Source organism: Anabrus simplex, chromosome 2 (assembly GCF_040414725.1).
Source record: "Anabrus simplex isolate iqAnaSimp1 chromosome 2, ASM4041472v1, whole genome shotgun sequence".
NCBI classification, from domain to species: Eukaryota; Metazoa; Arthropoda; class Insecta; order Orthoptera; family Tettigoniidae; genus Anabrus; species Anabrus simplex.
Genome location: NC_090266.1, coordinates 640531346 through 640546492, shown reverse-complemented (window position 1 = coordinate 640546492; position 15147 = coordinate 640531346). Strand labels below are relative to the sequence as shown.

Here is a 15147-nt window from a genome sequence, read left to right as displayed (position 1 = left end):
GCCATTGTTCCCACCTGTTTGTACCAGCAATCATTCTTGCTACTTTCATGTCTTACTTCTAACTTATAAGATATCCTGAGTCCACCCAGCTTTCGCTCCCGCAAAGCAAACTTGGTCTGAAAACAGACCGATGTAAAGATAGTTTCGTCTGGGAGCTGACTCCCTTCTTACAGAATACTGCTGATCGCAACTGCGAGCTCACTGCATTAGCTTTACTACACCTTGATTCAATCTCACTATATTACCATCCTGCGAAAACACACAACCTAAATACTTGAAATTATCGACCTGTTCCAGCTTTGTATCACCAATCTGACATTCAATTCTGTTGAATTTCTTACCTACTGACATCAATTCAGTCTTGAAGAGGCTAATCTTCATACCATACTCACTGCACCTATTTTCAAGTGCCAAGATATCAGCCTGCAGGTTTTCGGCACAATCTGCCATTACGACCAAGTCGTCAGCATAGGCCAAACTGTTTACTACATTTCCACCCAACAGAATCCCTCCCTGCCATTTTATACCTTTCAGCAGAGGATCCATGTAAACTACGAACAGCAAAGGTGAATGATTACAGCCTTGTCTAAACCCTGTCAGTACCCTGAACCAAGAACTCATTCCGCGATCAATTCTCACTGCAGCCCAATTGTCAACATAAATGCCTTTGATCGATTTTAATAATCTACCCTTAATTCCATAGTCCCCCAGTATGGCAAACACATTTTCCCTCGGTACCCCGTCATACGCTTTCTCTAGACCAACGAAACTAACACTACTATCTATTCCTATCGTGACATTTTTTTAATTACCTGACGCATACTGAATATCTGATCCTGACAGTCCCTCTGTGGTCTGAAACCACACTGGTGTTCAACTTCCTGTCAACCACTGATCGCACCCTCCCTTCCAAGATGCCAGTGAATACTTTGCCTTGTATACTAATCAATGAGAAACCTTGATGGTTGTTGCAATCATTCCTGTTCCCTTGGTTATACATAGGTGCAATTACTGCTTTTGTCCAATCTGAGGTACCTTACCAACACTCCATGCTAATCTTATTACTCTATGAAGCCATTTCATCCCTGCCTTCCCACTATACTTCACCATTTCAGGTCTAATTTCATCTATTCCTGCTGCTTTATGAAAATGGAGTTTATTTACCACCCTTTCCACTTCTTAAAGTGCGATTTCACCAACGTAATTTTCTTCCTCCCCATGAGCTTGGTTGTTCGCGACACCACCAGGAAGATTTCCTTTTACGTTGAGATTTTCAAAATACTCCCTCCACCTGTCCAGTGATTCCCTGGGATCTATTATGAGTTCACCTGAATTACCCAAAACACCGTTCATTTCCTTTTCCCCTCTCTTCCTAAGATTCTTTATTACTGTCCAGAAAGGTCTGCCTGCTGCTTTGACCTAGCCTTTCCAGGTTATTACCAAAATCTTCACAAGACTTCTTTTTGGATTCAACAATTATTTGTTTCGCTCTGTTTCTTTCATCTACGAACAAATCCCTGTCTGCCTCGGCCCTTGTTTGGAGCCATTTCTGATAAGCCTTTTTACGTTTACAAGCTGCTCTCACTTCAACGTTCCACCAAGATGTTAGCTTTTTCCCGTCTTTACACACTGTCGCTCCTAGGCATTCCTTTGCTGTTTCTACTACAGCATCCCTGTATGCCACCCATTCTCTTTCTATATCCTGAACCTGCTTACTATTCGCTGTTCGAAAATTCTCACTAATCATATCCATGTACTTCTAATTTCCTTGTTGTGGAGATTTTCTACCCTTATTCGTTTGCAGACAGATTTCACTTTCTCTATCCTAGGCCTTAGAGATACTTAGTTCACTATACAGATCAGATAGTGGTCTATATCAACGAAAAATCCCCGAAAAACCCATGCATTCCTAACAGACTTCCTGAATTCGAAGTCTGTGAAAATATAGTCTATTATAGATCTAGTACCCCTAGCCTGCCGTGTGTAGCGGTGAATAGCCTTATGCTTGAAGAATGTATGGCTTGATTTCTGTTTTATTGCCCATGGGATTTAATTAAGTTTATCTAATCCATTTGATTTAATTTTGGGAATTATGTTTTATTTAACTGTGTTTGATTTTTTTTCCCCTCTAAATTTTGGGCTGGTTATGTATTCAATATATATTTTACGTCTTGATTATCCTGACGTTTTAATTTCATGCGACGATTATGGAACTATGCCTCAGAACATATCTTCGTTGTGCGATACCTCCACTACGGATTGTCATGGACTTCTCTCGTTAAATTCAGTCTAGCTATTTGTCCCAAATTCAATTTTGAATTTTATTTAATGTTAAAAGTTGGGTAAAAATAGTGATAGTTTATGGTGCACCATACCTAAGTTTTGTTAGTAAAAAAGAAAAAGATTTATATTAAATCCCTACATTTATTTTAATTACATTGATATATTTATTAATTTTATAAAAAATATATTATTACTAATCTGTTTACCTTATATTTTCAAATGTTCATTTATTTACAAAAAATGGATTCATTTAACCTTTTAGGTGTTGAGTTAACAGTTGACTGTTTGGTACATCAGTGCCGAGTTTTTGCACTTGTGTGTAAAATTTTTTGTAGAAGCCTCAATTTTTAACTCATCAGTGGGGTGATTAGCTTAAAATGTCAATAAAAGTTGGTTCTTTATAAATCTAAATGCAAATGGAAAATCCTACACTTATGCTCAATATTATTTTGAGATGAAACAAAATTGCACTTTTGTGCCCATGCGTACAATTTCTTTATATAAAGTAAAGAGCCCAAAATAATAATATTTCCCAAAATCTGTAGGCAACTAATACATGTGACTTCTTAGAAGTACTTAAGTTGATATTTTAAAATACTTTCTAAACCTGGAATGTGGTGATAGTTAAATGTTTTCTACTAGTTGTATGTGATTCCGATTTGTTCAACTATCTGCACCAACTCCACTGGCACAAAAGTTTTTAATAAAATCAATGATTTTCGGGTTGTCATCAAACACTACTTGGCCCTCAGAGTCTGTCACAGTTACTTGAAAGTCTGGTGGAGAAAAGTCATCCGTCCGCCACAAAAATAGTGATAAAATAGCTTTTGAACTCGCCGTGGTTTTCTTCTTTCGTTTAGGAGGAGGCTCTGTTTCTCTCTAAAATACAATACTTTCGGCACTCTCTGTATCACTCTCACTCAAAATCGCTTAACAATTCATTACAATCATCATCTCCATCATCATTTTCCGCTGTGGTTAATAACTGAAAGATTGATCCAAGATAACATCGCTGCAAGAACAAAGATTGTTGTTCCGCCATGTCTGTTTACATCACAGATGAACTCAACAGAAGTCTACATAAAGCTCTGTATGTTACTTCCCGAAGCTATAGTCTGTGATCAATTATTTCTACATAATGCCCAACAGATGGCAGAACATGTCAGAACAAATTGACACTCGAGAGTGAACCGGGAAATTCAGAAAAATTTAAGTTCTCGTGCACCGTCTATAGATGGGCTGATGCAGCCGGTCCAGCACTGCTACGCCCATCTACAGACGGGCATAGCACTCATCAGGTTAAAATTTATCTGTTATGTAATCTTGCCCTTAAAATGAATTATAATTTTATTTTAAAGAAAATCTGGTATTATCCTTTGATGACTTGGCTCAATATTTCCTGGGTATCATACTTTTTTTTAATGGGAGCGGGTTTTCAGTGCAGATTTCCTTGCTTCAGCTTGTGGTTGGGTAAGTTAAATTATCTGAGTGTCTGGCGTGTTGTATATTTTGATTTGTGCTCCTTACCATTTTTGCTGTTAATGTAACCCCAGGGTGTTTGTGAGCGTAACATCATTTCTTCACATCTCGAGGTTGCATAGCCAACATACTGTCGACGCAGAAGTTTTAAAGGTTAAAGGTGCTGGAGATGCAGAGAAAAGCAACGGAGGAATCTCACAGTTGGCAAGCAGACAATGGCTGTACATATTCATTAAGAGGAATAATCTTCCTCTTCGAAGGATATCTGTATGCCAGTAACTGCCGAGAGACCATACCAAAAAAGTGGTAGATGACTAAAACGGTGGGAAAATTATGTGTGTAAATATGATACAGAATTCAGCTGATACATATGAATACCAGTTTTATATCCTTATTTTAGGGGTAATAAAAAGTTCTAACTTAAGTTTCACTTAACATTTGTAAAATTCCTTTGAAAATAAAACAAGAAAAAGGGAAATAAGGCTGACGTTTACAACCAGCACTAGCAGACTTTTTCAGTATTTTAAGGTACAAAAAATACCAGCTGAAAATACATTAATTTCTTAACAATACAGATCATGTAACAAATTCACCAGCATAATAAGTCAATTCTGGAACAATAAACTGCAAACCAATCCAAAGCAATCATTTTTTTTTTTTTTGCTAGGGGCTTTATGTCGCACCGACACAGACAGGTCTTATGGCGACGATAAAGCAATCATTTGGGAAATAAGTAAGGCCTGGATGTTGATATTAAAAAATGGACTTAGAAATGTTAAATATAACTTTAAATGTCCTAAAAGTCAAGATAACGCATTCTAAATGTAAAAACAATCTTTAAAAATTAATGTTTAAAAATTCTTCAGCAAATAATAGGTTAGACGCTAACCTACAAAGTACATAATATATGCCTTTTATTTGGAGGCTGTTCAAAGACAAAGAATACATAATACAATTAATAATGATTGAAGAAATAGTAAGAAAAGACCTCAAAATAATAAAAGACTACTTATGAAATTAAGGTCTACAAAAACATTTTTTCTTAAAATAAGAAAACTTGGAAATTAATTTCTACAAAATATAATAAATAAATATGATTCAAAAACAAAGACTCAAAAGAACAAGAATAAGACTACTTAATAATGTGTTCTTTTATTTCACCTCAGTCCGAGTTGCACTGAACTACAAACGTCACTTTCATGTTCTGGAAAGTGAAGGATCTTTATCTGCCAATAAGTTTTTGTACCTCAATAAGCTGTGTTCCACATCAGCTGATGTAGTTGGAGCATATTGGAAGTGGGGATGATCGTTGGTTATTAAATCTTCCTCAACCCCATCCATGGAGTAGTTTTTGCTCCAGAGTATATCTGAGATTTGACGCAAAGTTTTATACACCGTACTTCTGTCCATTTTGTTCAATTTAAATGCAATAGGTGTAGCAATTTCACCACAAGTGTTGTTAATATCAGACTCCACCTGCTGATAATTAGTGAAATGGAATCTACCATTGCCTCACCTTTCTTTTTCACTGACATGATAGTTGTCAACAATAGTGCAAAATTCGACTTAATAAATGCCAAACTACCCTCCATGTTTGGTTCAGAGACAATATCTTGAGCAATGTGTATTGAAGCAGTTTCTTCAGTCAAAACCCTGTAGGCCTACTTTTTTTTATTTCACTACCTGGAAATTTTCACAATACAAACACGTATTTAACCATGTGTTCCAGCGCGAGATTGTAGGTTGTGGTAGTAATACGATGTCGAGAGCTTCTGCTTTGAATTGTGTAACTCATGAGGGGGCTTTTAAGAAAACCTCTTAACATTCGCTACAAGCTTGTCTACATTGGGATAACTTGCTTGCACTTATTCACAAACCCTATGTAGGCCATGCACTAGACACGTGACGTATAATTTTAGAGTAAAGGGCCTTCAATAAATTGCCTGCTCATACCATAAATGGTGCTGCATCACTTAAAAATAAAAGCACATTATCATGTTTTATGCCATCAGGCCACAGAAATAAAACGTAGTACTGTCAAACAATTTGGATATCATTAAGTAGGCTTTTCTAGCATTTCAGCAGTCAATACAAATGTATCATCTGGTCTATCCAAATCCAATGTTCTAATCACAACGTTGGCTACATAGCATCCCAGCATCAGGTGTCTCATCGAAACAAACTCACAGCTTCTCACGAGTGCTGAGCCTTATTTTATTTAAGGTTTCCTCGTAGCACTGTGGTAAATGATTCTTACATAATGTTGACTGTTCTGGTATTTCTTGGTTTGTGGTTTCCCCCCCCCGAAAATGCACATAATTTTGAATTATAGAGTTTTAATAGAATGTTTTCTGTCACTAACACATCCCACAACTCCTTAATAAACTGTGTGAACATGGTGGATGTCGAAGCAACAGTAGGTAGCAAGCATTGAACTACAGTTCTGTTGATGAACACTCAGAGCACGCACATGCTTCTTGCGACCAATATACTGTGCCACAGTAAACCTCCTTTCAGACGATACTTCAGTTTTGCACAGCTTTAGTATGCTTCCATCGATAGAAAGCACACTATCACCAAACTCTGCTACTACCGGGCGAGTTGGCCGTGCGCGTAGAGGCGCACGGCTGTGAGCTTGCATCCGGGAGATAGTAGGTTCGAATCCCTCTATTGGCAGCCCTGAAAATGATTTTCCGTGGTTTCCCCATTTTCACACCAGGCAAATGCTGGGGCTGTACCTTAATTAAGGCCACGGCCGCTTCCTTCCAACTCCTAGGCCTTTCCTGTCCCATCGTCTCCATAAGACCTATCTGTGTCGCTGCGACGTAAAGCCCCTAGCAAAAAAAAAAAAAAAAAACTCTGCTACTATTTGTTTTAAATGAACTGAAAGGTGTGGTTTAATTTTAGGCATTTTCAAATTTGTACTTGAATGCTTCCTAGTACCGCACGGTATGAACTGTATGAAACTGAGGCAACACTTCTCAAAGACGTGGTCGAGTTTCTCTCAGTCTGTATGTTGGATTTCTGCACATCACTCTCTCCTCTGCGATGTATGGCACTCCACCGGTTGGTAAAAGTCCTATCCTCAGTTGGAGTGCATGAATATAGTAATTTCCTTTCAAGAAGGAGGGTGGATTAATAATCCACTTACTACCTTCTGAGATGACGTCTTTGTGGCCATTTCCTAGGACCGAGGCATGGAGTTCGTGAGTCCAGTACTTCTTGGGGTTTAAGTTCAAGTCACCTGCGGCAGTTTTTGCAGGAGCTTTTTCCCTGTAGTTGTTCCCAATGCCTCCCTTACCAAGTTATCTGCTTGCATTTGCAACTTCATAAGCCTGCTATCCCCTTCCACCCTAACCTTTACAGCTATAGGTGTCTGTCAGAAGTCTTGGCAACTCCAGGTAACATTCCAGACATCCCAGTCCCCAAACACCTTTTCTGGAAAAGTGAGCGTATAAAGTCTGTATCATGAAAAAAGAATGGCGACAGCTGTCATCTGCTTGTGGATGCAAAACGATTGCTTCGATCATCTCATCGCTGTACCACAGACATTTTTGGCCTGTACTTTCGCAGTCATCTACTGTAATCGTCTGCGCTGTAAAACATTTCCACCGACACTTACTGTGTTAGCAAAGTAAATGTTTCAATATTTGTATAACTACTAATGAAGGCTTTCAGGCATAATTTCATGAAAATATAGTAAGAGGACAAAAGGGGCAAAATGACCTAAAGAGGAAATTCTCAAATATATGACCGAACAATTTTCCAAAATCAAGGAAAATGCTGTTAAAATTGTTAAACACAAAAAAGGAAATAATTCAAAATAAAAGGGATACATTTGTTATCAAGGTGTCATGAACAGAGAGTGTACGTATTGAAAAATTGCACCTGACCACTCATAAAGATGTCATCAACACCCGGTACCTACATATAATATTCAACAAGCAAAATGAAGCAACACCTGAACAGAAATAAGTAAGCACAGAAATGAGCATAAATACCTTGTTTTCGTAACAACTGAAATAACTTACTTTGACTTGTTGTATTCAAACTCTATATGAAGACAATCTTCTATGCCAACTTCCATCTTTATACTGTTGTTCATATCTGGATAACACGAGAGAGTATGGACAACAATATCCATCTCTTTCACAACATCGGAAAGGCGACGGACTATTGTCACGCGTAAGAAATATCTGCAAAAGAATAAAGGTAATGTTAAAAAATCGATTAAGTAGATTTTGTACAATATGGGGAAAGGAATGCCGAAGACAGGATTACAAAATGCAAGGCAGAGACAGATCATACGAAGGATTCATAGAGTGTTACAATAATCAACTTATCAATTGTGACATTAAAGAGGAGTAGAACTGTACACTTATGTTCATAAAAATCAGAATACCTTGAAATACTAGAGATAGGAAGTTAATATTCACAGGACATGTGCATTCGTATGTTTTGAAGAAATGATTACATATCTGCCAACTTTAATCCACCTATTCAATACTTTATTTCCATTAATAGTGGTTACATAAACACAATAATACTTATTTGGGACATGTTTTGCCCTCAATTAAGGGCATCTTCAGCCTAAAATAATCTTCAAAAATACATATAATATTACATATGGAAGCTAAAAGATTAGCTAGTTACTAAAATTTGATACATAAAATGTGAATATTGATACATTAATAAAAACATGTTAATGGAACACTGTCAAGGATTATACTAAAACTGTCTTGTCAGAGACTAAAACTTCTTCCATTAAAAATACATAGTTTAATTAAAATGGTTCAAATAAAATTGTTAGTGGATAACCAATGTGATAATGACGCAATGCCAACGAAATGAGGGCGTGAACATAAGCACAAAAATATATGTCATATATACAACATGTTCAAGGCCGCTGCTAAAGTCATAAGCGTGAAGGTACTAAAACATTAAAAGGTAGACACACGTAAAGGCGAAATTGAAGCATCTAAATTATTGTAGAAGAAGTGGTACTTTGTATCGGTACGAAATGTTGTCAGAGACCTTGCCGAGAAATGTCAGTAGATGCTGGGATAATGTTCAGTGTTTGTTGAAAGTTGTTACTTGTTATCTACCGATAGGTCTTATGGCGACTTACTTATAACAAGGATATTTATTAGTTTACTAATATTTTTAAGAAACATAACATGAAGGTTTCATTTCATACTGATAATAATACAGTTGTATTGCACAATGCAACTTCAGTTAATAGATCGAACCCTTATACCAAATCGGGAGTATATAGATTTAAATGCAATGACTGTAGTTGCACATATCTAGGCCAAACAGGACGAAGTTTTAAAATTAGGTACACTGAACATATTAATGCAATAAAATATAACAGATTTTCAGCGGTTGGCCAACATGTACATGATCTAAAACATAAATTCACATCCATAGAACAGGACATTGAGATTTTGGAGAGCTTAGGGAAAGGCAGTTTGCTGGATGTTACAGAGGGCTGTTATATACACTTGGATCAGAATTTTAATCCAAACTTTAATTTAAATGAAATTTCCGAAAAATCAAGTATTCTTTTTTATTTTCTTGTTGAGTTTTTTAAAAAGGAACATACACCGGACAATAGGACAGTATTTCAGATTATGCGCAATAGCTTTACGTGCTACCTTTCACGATCACGCCCTCCGGAGCTCCAACAGGTTGCCGCCCCTCATTTGCTCCTCCCTTCTTCCCCTAGTTCCCCTCTTTGACCCAAACTAACCTTGGACACTTGATTGCTAACACAACAAGGCTCGCTTAGCTACTCGGTGCTTCCCAAGGACATATGAGGTGAGTCACATAAATGTTTATGTTATAAGACGTAAATTTTTCGGTCAAAGCGATAGCTTACTAGTATCCTATTATTTCAGGTCCGCATTGAACTGGGAATGAGATAATTGTTAACATCTAAAAGCACCGGCTTCTCACCTTGCTACGATTGCTACAATATAACAGCTTGAAGATTTTATTGAATTAGTTTTTAATACGGTTCTACATGAAATTTTTTTATAAAGTGTCAAACAGAGCTAATGTTTTTTAAGAAGATTGCGTTTTCAGTGGTTGTTTTTGTTAAACCCACGATAATATAAACTATCTTACATCGGATTTTATCAATTCAAAGTTTAATACTTGCAAGTCTTAGATAATATGGACTTGAAATAGTTTAATTACAATATGTTTTTAAATCAAAAATATGTTTTTAAAATTTGTTTTATGTGACGTAAATAAACTTATATGTTTGCCAAATATTTCCTAGAATGTATTTCAGCTGATGACGCAAAATAAGGCGTTGAAACTGGTTCTGATAAAATATATGTTGTAATTTCATCTTAACAACATTTTAATGTATTGAATAAGGTGGATACGAATTTTAATAAATTGTAATCTTGGTTCAATACGGACGAATTATGAAATTTATCTACTTAAATGTTAGAGGGCATTGGACCAGTGCAGGTTGATGTAAATAAAAAATGTGTGTGAATAAATTAATTCCATCCCCTGGTCTAAGGAGTTTGGACAGCCAAAGTAGGGGACTGCCTGTAGGGGTGAAGTACAGTGGGGACTTCAATGGCCCTGGGACCGCTACAGTAGCTGTGAAGGCCCTTCAGAAACTCTGAAAAGTGGTGGCAAAAGGGCCTCTGGTTAAGACGCAGCAGGTCGTTATGCTACTGAGGTTCCAGAATGGGTAAAAAGATAAATAAGTAAATAAATGCAATGTAAATTTTAATCTTATACCAGTTGTATAGTATCATTTGAAGTAATTCCACATACTGCACATCAGTTGACTATATTTGTAAGTAGCAGAAGGAGATATTATAAGTAGAATTTTGTAAATAATATAAATTTATTAAGGATGAGCTGTGTGTTTAATAGAAAAAATTGTTAGCGTAAATTGTATATTGTATTACAGGAAAATTTTCTTCTCTTGTTAATTTAATATTTAGTGCTTGACAATAATGTATTTTAGTGTACCATTTGCCACCGAGGTAGACACCTCATTTGCAAATAAAGAGATTTTGATTAGATTTGAATTTTGATTCTCATAGGAAGCTTAAAAAGTTTTGTCTATTGGGGGAGGATGGTGATAGTGAGGCGGGGGCATTGGAGGTGGGGGAAGAATGCTTAAAAAGTAATTAATAACTTGTCCTTAACTAAAATATTGTTAAAAAATTCTCTTCTTCCAATAAGATAAAAACTTTTTAAAGTCTCTTTTTAGTTTCTGTTTGGAGGCCTATTTAATAAACACTAACTTTCCACCAACTAAGCTTAATTAAAACTTATTCTTAACTAAAATATTAATAAAAACACGTCTGCTTCCAGTCGGAGTTAAAATCTTTTTTAAGTCCCAACTGCTGCTGTTGTGTGAAACGCCTCTCCAGTAAATCTCGTCAATTAGCAAGATTAACAGCCAACAAGTGCCATTTGTGACATTCTCAGTGTACTGTAACTAATCTGTCATTAACCTGAAGCATCTTTCAGTATGTCCGCTAAAGAAGCTATTCGTCGTGTAGCGTCTATTGAAGATGTTATGAAGGACATCCAAGGCCGCTTGAAACACGTCGCAAGCTGCACCTGCCGCGCGGAAGAGCTGCAGCGGCTAAAGGCCGAGTTCTCCCAGTTCCAAGAAAGGGTGTCTAGTGAGCTGAAAGACATAACAAAAACTGGAATATACTGAACAGTGCCTCGAACAACAGGCTGAACTGCTTGATGAAGCTGAACAGTACAGCCGGAGGAACTGCTTAGTGCTGCATGGCATTCCAGAGGAGCCGGCAGAGAATGTTTATGATAAAGTTATCGGCACAATGAAGGGTAAGTTAAATGTAGATATAACTATGTCTGATATAGATTGTTGCCATCGATTAGGGGTGCTAAAACGAACCACAGCTCAGGTTGTTGCTACGGGTAAGTGCCCTATAATCAAAGTTTGTGCGTTATCATGACCGGGACAGAGTTTGGAGGGCTAAGCGGCTGTTAAAAGGAACTGGCCTTCTACTGACAGAATCCCCAACAGGTATCAGAAAAACTATTTTAAACAGGGCACGTGATCACTTTGGGCTCCGACAGTGTGGACACAGGATGGCCGTATTATTGTTTTGAAAGACAATGGACAGAAAATGTATGTTAGCAACACGGCACAATTAATAAGCCTTATGTAGGCGACGAGATTGACTGGGAAAATAACAATGAGTGATAAAATAGCGTATAATGTTTGTGTATGTGAAAGTGATAGTGTGTGCGAGAGTGAGTGTGTAAATATTTCTGGATGTGCTTATGAAACAACTAGGGTGAGTAGTTTGAATTTTTCTGTTGACAATTGCTAACGTAAATGAGTCGATTATTTATACCGAACAGCATGTCCGTGATGTCATTGACCCTATCCCTCTTCATTGTCGACCGCATTCACCCTTACCTTCCCCTTCACCAGCTGTGGCAGGAGACATTCTTAAGGAAAGGTTAGCTCCCCACCAACAATATTTTCAGTGTTGTCACATCAATGCACAATCGCTTCTTTGTCACTTTGATGAAATACAAGCTCTATTTAGAAACAGTAACTTGCATTGTATTTGTGTAACAGAGACATGGTTACAGCAGTCATTCAAATCTGATCTCAAACTGAATAACATGACGTTACATCGCCTAGATCGTTTAAATCGTGTAGGGGCGGTTACGCTATATATTGTAATAGATAAGAAAAGTGTTCCACATAAATGTATTGATCGGTGGAACACTTTTCTTATCTATTACATTGAATCCAATCAATACGGAATATGAAACTTATAAATAATAATACGCTATATATTGCCGTAGCAACTTAAAAAGTAAAATATTTATGACCTCAGATCCTAAGATTCCATTTCGACCTGAATTCATGTTTGTAGAACTCTTGGTTAATAATCAAAAACTACTGATCGGAGTGGTATAAAAGGCGCCGGACATACGACACATATCTGACCTAGAAGTGGCATTATCAAAGTTAACTCCGCTGTACGAAAACATAATCATTCTTTGTGACTTCAATACTAATCTCCTAGTTACAAGTAATGAATCAACATACTTACAAAACTTATTCCATGGCATGGATTACAATATACCGACACTAGATGCGACTAACCACATTCACACAATAAACCACACGTCTCAGACACTGACTGACCTTATAACAAACAATCCGCAGAAAGTGGTAAAACATGGACAGCTTGATGTGCCAAGTATTTCGACCCACAATCTCATATACTTACGTTACTCTCTCAAGGTACCAAAGTACAAAACCAGGTACATAATGCGAAGGGACTTCAAGCATTTTAATACTGAGATAATACGAAATGAAGCATATCAACTGCAGTGGAATGACATTCAACTGACTAATGACATTGATAAGGTTGACAGACTGAACTCTTTAATATGAGGACTGTATGACAGACACGCTCCGAAGAAGCAAATTCGAATTTCTCACCCTTCGTCTCCTTGGCTAACAAATGAAATTAAGTCGGTCATGGCAAATCGTGATGCATGGTATAGGCGATTTAGGCGAACTGAAAGCACTAGTGATTTCGAAAATTACCACATTCTTCGAAATCAAGTTAAGCGATTAATTCGTAACAGCAAGTATAAATATATTCAAGAGATAACAGACGAAGTTCAACACTAATATGGAAACATTTTCATCAGATGGCTATAGGTCGCAGCCTGACCAAGCAGGCACCCAGTATACCACTTGATGACCTAAATTCTCATTTTACAAAAGCAGCGTACACTAATAATGATATTACTAACGATAATGACTATGATAACTATCCTAATAATAATAATAATAATAATAATAATAATAATAATAATAACGATAATCATCTACCAGTTGATGACCTAACTGATGATGATATTAACGCCATAAATGCTCATTCCCGAGTAAATCAAGTAAAATTCACATTCAAAAAAAGTTGGTGCGAACGATGTGAAGTGTGTAATTTACTCCCTCAAGTCAGAGGCTCCGGGTAATGACATACCATTATCTTTCATAAAAATTATTATTGGTGCAATATTACCTATTCTGATGCATATATTTAATCACTGCCTCGTACAGGGAGTATTCCCAACTGTGTGGAAGTACGGTATAGTCATTCCCATTCCTAAGAAGAATTCTCCTAGTTTACCATCAGATTATAGCCCTATATCCATTTTCCCACCCCTTTCCAAAGTACTAGAACGCTTGGTACACGAACAAGTCCTCACTTGACTAACTACTCACTGCTTGACCCTTACCAATCTGGTTTCAAGAAAAGACACAGCACGACGACTGCCCTACTGAAAGTAACTGATGATATCAGACACGTAATGTACACTCGCCAAGTGACTGTACTGGTTCTACTTGATTTTTCTAGTGCTTTTGATACTGTTGTTCCTCAACTGCTACTTTCAAAATTGGATTCATTAAATTTCAGCAAGACGGCAATAAACTTTTTTAGTTCATACCTGAAAAATTGCTGTCAGTGTGTCAAAGTATAGTCCATCTTCGTAGTAAGCGTCTTTCTGGACGACCGGAGGTGTGGCCTGGCCTCGTGTGCGAGGAACTATGGGAGTGTTCGCGCTGGTGGTGGGGGAAGAACTTGAACCTTTCCTCCAGCTGACACAGTCGAGTTCAGGCAGCGGACGTAGCCCTGGGAACTGACTGAAATAGTGTGGAAAGCTTAGGCGCGAGACGTTCCCGGGTCGGGGTGGTCATTATGCAATGGCTCATCGGTGTACATACATCACACTAACTCAAAAGTGTAGGAATTACTTAATATGATAAACTAGTGAAAATAAAATAGTACCGTACATTGTACAAATCGAGTCTTATATTTCGATTGTCTGCCTTAAAACCTTGTCCATTAAGTACACAGGCCTTTGAGCATAACATTCTAAAATTTCAGTTCTATTCCAGTACGGAAATACTTCGTAACTTTCGTCGTAAATGTTGGTGACGTCAAGAAATCAGAGGGTCATGCCTAAAAGAATTCATATCGGATGATGCTTTCGACACAACGTGAAATAAATCTCAGTGTATAGTAAAAGTGGAGGTCAATATTTTGGCACTCTGTAGCCTTTAATTTATTCTTATACATTCTTATTATACATTCTTACGAATATGAAATCTGTTATATAAAATTGAAAGGTTTGAACCATATGGTAGAAAATCAATTGAACATAAGACAGTAACTTGCAACTGGTAATACTGCGAATAAAGGAAGTTCGTTTGAAACTGTACTGTACTGTACTGTATACCAAGGAAAGGCGTATCGGTACGCGCTATCTGTTCATCAATCGCCTAACGAATAGGAGGAAGTTGTTTCCACTGACAGCCTGGAGATATAATCT

The 15147-nt window shown here is 37.2% G+C and overlaps 1 protein-coding gene across 4 annotated transcripts in view; it reads right to left on the bottom strand.

Annotated features, from left to right (window-relative positions):
• LOC136864302 (vacuolar protein sorting-associated protein 26B-like) overlaps positions 1 to 15147 on the bottom strand; it is a 385738-nt gene that overhangs the window by 251856 nt on the left and 118735 nt on the right. For all 4 annotated transcript variants that reach the window (XR_010859291.2, XM_068226233.1, XM_067141107.2 and 1 more), the window contains exon 4: positions 7794 to 7958. Coding sequence is in view for 3 of the 4 variants with exons in the window: in XM_068226233.1 (XP_068082334.1) it covers positions 7794 to 7958 (165 nt within the window). In the remaining variant the exon portion in view is untranslated. The remainder of the gene's footprint in view (positions 1 to 7793; positions 7959 to 15147) is intronic.